Source organism: Mandrillus leucophaeus, unplaced genomic scaffold (assembly GCF_000951045.1).
Source record: "Mandrillus leucophaeus isolate KB7577 unplaced genomic scaffold, Mleu.le_1.0 Scaffold65, whole genome shotgun sequence".
NCBI lineage: Eukaryota > Metazoa > Chordata > Mammalia > Primates > Cercopithecidae > Mandrillus > Mandrillus leucophaeus.
This window is the reverse complement of record NW_012107030.1, coordinates 6,493,557-6,499,536: the sequence shown is the minus strand read 5'-3', so window position 1 is coordinate 6,499,536 and position 5,980 is coordinate 6,493,557. Positions and strand designations below refer to the sequence as shown.

Sequence of the window (5,980 nt, the reverse complement as noted above, 5' to 3'; positions counted from 1 at the left end):
ATTAGCCACAGCCTCCCACCTTTGCCAACCACTACCCTGATCAGTCAGTGATCAACACTGGGACAAGACCTCCAGCAGCAAAAAGATTATGACTCACTGAAGGTTCAGATGATCATTAGCATTTTTTAGCAACAAGGTATTTTTAAATTACAGGATGCACATTGGTTTTATAGACATAATACTGTTGCACCCTTACAGTGTAGCACACACATAACTTTTATACACACTAGGAAGCAAAAACTACTTTGGACTCCCTTTATTGCTGTGGTCCCAGTGTCTCCAAGGTATGCCTGTACTTATGTCTGTGTTGAAAGAGATGTTATATAAAAATCTTTGTGTCCAGGTTAAGTGGTTCATGCCTGTAATCCCAACACTGGGGCGGGAGGAGTTTGAGGCCAGGAGTTTGAGACCAACTTGGGCAAGATAGCAAGACCCTATCTCTAAAAAAAAAAAAAAAAAAAATAGCCAGGCATGGTAGTGCGTGCCTGCTACTTGGGAGGCGGAGGTGGGAGGACTGCCTAGGCCCAAGAGTTTGAGGTTGCAGTAAGCTATGATCATGCCACTGCACTCCAGCCTGGGTGACAAAGTGAGACCCTGTCTCTAAAATTATAAATAAATAAAAACTTTTAAAAGCTTTTGTAAAGTGCCAAAATATATGATTTCAAATTATTTAATGGATAAAACTGAATATACTGAGTATTTTCCTTTGATAACTATTTTCATAGTTTTAGAAACTCAAAAGAATTCCTCATATTGTTTTGCTCATAAGTAGCACTTGCATCCAGGGAACCCTCAAACTCAAGCCAGAGATGGAAAAGCTCAGACATGGATGAAAAGGAAAAACTTCTGGCCACAACGGGAACCTTAAGTTCTCAAGGTAAAGCCTAGGCCAATTAATGAACTGAATGAATTAATGGCTGTGGCCATCTATCTTGAATGGTAAAAATGAGTCTGAAAGTATGACTGATCTGAGAAGTGGCAGGAAAAAAACAGCTTACTTCCTTAGAAAAGAGCATTCCTGCCACCCATGCAGAAGTGAAATTGTTGAAGCACTGGTTTGGATGATTGTATGTGGAGTCCTGGGAGAAAAGCCAGAGGGGAAGAAATACCTGCTATGAACTTCATTTTAACTCATCATGGACCATTTGACAAAGTCACATTCTGGAAAACTGTTATCCTTGAAATTCATTTTGGGAGGTTTTCCAAAGACCCCTGTGTGGGAAAGATATTAACGCCTGCTTACCTAATGATAACAAAAACAATTTGCAAGGAAAACTACTAATTAGTCTTATATTTTATGCCTGTATATTTTATCTAATCAACCAAAAGCTAAACATGCAACTTTAAAAAATTTATGACACCACAATCTAATCTTGATATTTACTCACCAGAAATTATGATCCCATTGTCACCAAAAGATGTGTTCAAAAATGTTATAGTGGCTTTATTTTAATAGCTCAAAATCAGAAACAACCCATATCTATCAGTAATAGGTGGCTAAATAAATTGTGGTATATTCATGCAATGAAATACTACGTAGCATCGAGAAGAAGCATCTAATTAATATGCACAACAGCAGGAATGATTTTCATAGACATGATATCGAGTGAAAACTGTCAGACACAAAAGAGCAGAAATCATATGATCTTTAGAATCAGTAAACTCAAGTATTGTGTTATATAATTTAATTTTAATTGATTTATTGTGTTGATACTATTCTTTTTTTAGTTGAAATTGTTCTTGTTCTCCCATTTAGCAAATACATTCCATTATTAGTTGCTTTTTTCCTGTGAAATAGGGATTTTAATAGCACCTGCCTCGTGGGGTTACTTTTTAAAATCAACTTTATTATAAACTTTATTATTTAAAATAAATGGCACCTATTTAAAGTATCCAATCTGATGAAGTTCAAAAACAGATAAAAGTAATAATCAAAGGTGATATAGGTTTCAGAATAGTGACTCCTGGGGGTGGTTACTGACTGGGAGGGGTCCTAAGGAGGTCTTCTCATTGTTAGAATCTTCTATATCTTTATCTCAGTGATAGTTACATGGGTGTATACATGCATAGAAATTAATCAAGGGATGCATTTAATATTTAGGTACTTTACTGTACTTAGCCCTTAATTTTAAAATATGTTAATTTAAAAATAATCTAGATGGTTTTAGACAATGAGATTTTATATTTAGAGATCTTTAGATAAGTAAACTCGAGTGCCACGTTATATAATTTAATTTTAATTAGTGTATTATGTTATTATTTTTAAGTTGATACTATTCTTATCCTCCCATTTAATAAATATGTTCCATTATTATTTGCTTTTTTCTATGAAATAGGGATTTTTATAGCCCCTGCCTCATGGGGTTATTTTTTAAAATCAACTTTGTTATAAACTTTATTTAAAATAAATGGCACCCATTTAAAGTGTCCAATCTGATGAGTTCGCACAGTGTGTTAGCCTGTGAAACCATCACCATGATCGAGATTGACCCCCAGGAGTCTCCTCTTGCCCCTTTGCAGTCCACTTTTTCCCTCCACCTGGTTCCAGGCAACCTCAATTTTCTTTTGGTGCAAAAAGATCCGTTTCCATTGTCTAGGATTGTAGATAAATCGAATTGCGGGGCATATTCTTATATGTCTGGCTCCTTTCACCCAGCATCATGCTTTCAAGACTTGTCCATGCTGTTGCATTTCACAATAGGCCACGCCTTTGTATTGCAGTGTGTTATTCCATTGCATGGATGTGCCACATTTGTTCATCGGCTCACCTGTTGACAGCCTTTTTGGAGAAGCCAGGGACATCATGGAAGAACAGAGGTGTGTGGCAGTAGGAACATAGTTCCACCTAACAGTGAAGAAAATGGCTGTCCTACCTGCAGTATTACCCAAAAGTCAGGTGGTATGGGACTTTTCCCAGGACTAGAGAATCATAGGTAAAATTACTTATTGTAGATGGTGGATAGATGGATAGGTAGAGATAGAGAGTACTGTTATATTAGATAATAGTGGAGAAAGCACGGAGCTGGGGCTTAGGGCGCCTGGCTCTGCCCCCACAGAGTAACTAGTGATCCTGTCCTGGGCAAACTATTTCCCCTCCTTGAGCCTCAGTTTCTCCATCTATAAAACTGAGAATGTTTATGATTACTTATAAGACTCTTGCCCTTAAAATATAACATTTACACAGGTAAGAGTGTTTGTAAGTTATGTTATTATTCTTTTAAAAGTTTCCGTTCATCATTAACACTGTATATTTCTATTTTTTATTTTGTTGACATTGTCTTCTGGTCATAGTTCTCTGCCTTATAAAGCTCTAATCGAATATCTGCATGCTTTTCTGTAAGACAACTTTCTACTGATGTACCATAGTGGTATAGATTCAAAAGCCTTTTTGATTCAAAAGAATATTGATCTTTTCATCATTTAAAAAAAAAAAAATTTCACATCCTTTCAATGTATTTAGTTGAGGGGCCCTCTAGTGGAAGAAGGTGGACATAGCATGACAACAGTGGCTGCTTACACATTTAATAGCCAGTGATACATATTATTCATTTAAAAAAAATCTATGCCTATATTACAGTAAAATTCTCAGTACTCAAGTTCTCACTCAGGTTGAACTTCTAGTTAGGATTCTGTATTAAAATGTATCAGAGACTACATATATAGGAATATGACATTTAATTTTTTATCCCGATTATTGGTTGTTACTGTTAGATTACCTTTGTGGGTAAGAATGTACAAAATTGATGAAATGTTATCTTATCCTCAAAAATGTATTAAAGGAGAAAACACCTGGGTCCTGAATGATTTCCCACTTTTGTAGATGGTTCCTGCGTTTTTCAGGTGAAAAAGATGAACACATGTGTGGGCCGGAGCAAAGGCTGGTGGGAGGCAGTGTGGCATTTCTTATGAGTGTTTGCCAGGTAACTCTATCCAAGTTACATGGGAACCCACAGGCTCTGCTCTCTGGGGTTTTTCCTAAAGCAATGCTCTAGGTGTGCTCAATGATACAGTCACTCTCCCAGGAGCACTGACTTTACCCATTATTGAACAGAAAAATACTGTGAATGACAACTATTTTTAGCTTCAGTCAGAAGCCAATTTGACCTCATTTACTAGTCTTTTGTGTTTTTAAAATGTAAATATAGCTAAGGCAACTTAAGCAATTAATCTCATCTTTAAACTGATTTCCATGTGTTACCAGTGTCACTTCTGACAAATTGGTGTAATTCATCCAAAATATTAAATAGGTGTGTTTTCATTTACTCATGGAGTAAATGAAAAGCTAAACTTACTATAAGAAACAGATATGCTTGAATTTCGTGGGGTTAAGTCATTATTCTCATTATTATTTTCTTGAAGAAATTCTTTCTAATAACAAGTTCCTGCAATGATTCTTATTAAATTAACTCCTTCTTCATAGCAGAGGGACAAGATAATAACCCATGACAACTACCTTAAGAGTTAGGTGTACTGTTATTTTCTCATATGACTGCGAAGAAAAATGGTTAATGAATAGTTGGAGTGTTTGTATCTTCCTTTAATTGGACCCAAATCCCATTATTTCTCCGTAGATGTTACTGTCAGGTTATCTTGGCAAATAAAGGAGCCAGAGGTTCCCATTACATACACTATTTTATTACTGGCTCATTCTGGCACATTCTGAAACCGTTTACTCTCCAAAAGTGGGCACTGGTCTTCTGAGGTTCACATCATTGGAGACCACGGTGCTCCCACTCTCCTGGGGAGGCTGGAAGGCAGATGGGGCCATCAGGCAACTCACAGCCTGTCCATCTAACAGCCCAGGGCAGAACAGGCAGCACATTTAACTTCAAATAGTTACATATTCGCCCGGGAGAGTGGTTCCCAGGTGTTTTCAGTACGGGAACACAGGATCCAGTTTTGAAGGTTTGATAGGGAGCATGATTGTGTTTTACTGATACCGATAGCGAGGTTGCCAGAACATGTTTCACACATAAATACTGAGACTCAAAAGTGCTTTGGGGACCTCATCTGCATCCACGCCCCAGTTCCATGATGTAATTTAAGTGGAATTAAACTTGTAGAGCTGGAAATTGTGTAGTTCTTCACAGCCAGATTCCACTGCAATCACTCATAGATGCAGAGCTACCAGCTGGACTCCAGGTAGTGTCAATCACTCAAGAAGGAAGGAAAGGAGGTCAGACCCCTCTGGTTCTTATTCCCTCAATAATGACATTACAATGGCGTGGGCTACAGAATCCCTGGGCCATCTGTAGGCAACCGGGGGCACCTGTTATCTGCTACTCTGGCTAACAAGGTCAACTTTGTAGATGAAAATCACATGGATGCAATTCCCATAATCCCCAGTGGATGAGGGGCACTTCGGGAACCAGTAACCCTCTTCCTGTTACTTCCTCTCTGTGCTAATGTGTCTCTTATCTCTCTGTGGCTTTCCTAAAATTCATCAGTTCTTCAGGAAATTTGGTTGTCTTCAGATCTCCCAGAAGAGATATTTGATATTTATAATTTCTAGCAGGTTATTTGCTGAAGAGGCGTTCTCCATCACAGCTGAGCTGCTTTTATGGAATCAGCATCTCCCACCTTTGGCATAATCTTAGTAATTGCCAGAGGAGAAAATCCTCAGAGTCAAGCAGCCTTAGATATTTACAGCAGCTGCCCCTTCTTGGGCATTTAGCAGGGGCTGTGATAAGCCCTTACATGCATTATTTTATATATTCCCCACAATAACTGTGATGAAGTTACCATTATTGTTCTTACTTTACAGAGAAAAACTGAGGTTTAGAGAGATAGTGAGAGGTGACAACGTGCTAGCAGCCCTTGCTCGCTCTGGGTGCCTCCTCGGCCTCTGCGTCCACTCTGGCCACACTTGAGGAGCCCTTCAGCCCACCGCTGCACTGTGGGCTGGCCGAGGCCCGAGCCGGCTCCCTCTGCTTGCGGGGAGGTGTGGAGGAAGAGGCGAGGGCGGGAACGTGGGCTGCGC

At 38.8% G+C, this 5,980-nt stretch overlaps 1 protein-coding gene across 1 annotated transcript in view; it reads left to right on the top strand.

Annotated features, from left to right (window-relative positions):
* Positions 1-825: 825 nt before the first annotated feature.
* The window catches only part of PNLIP (pancreatic lipase), a 53,981-nt gene continuing 48,826 nt past the window's right edge, over positions 826-5,980 (top strand). Inside the window, exon 1 of the mRNA XM_012001146.1 lies at positions 826-877. Coding sequence (XP_011856536.1) covers positions 826-877 — 52 coding nt within the window. The remainder of the gene's footprint in view (positions 878-5,980) is intronic.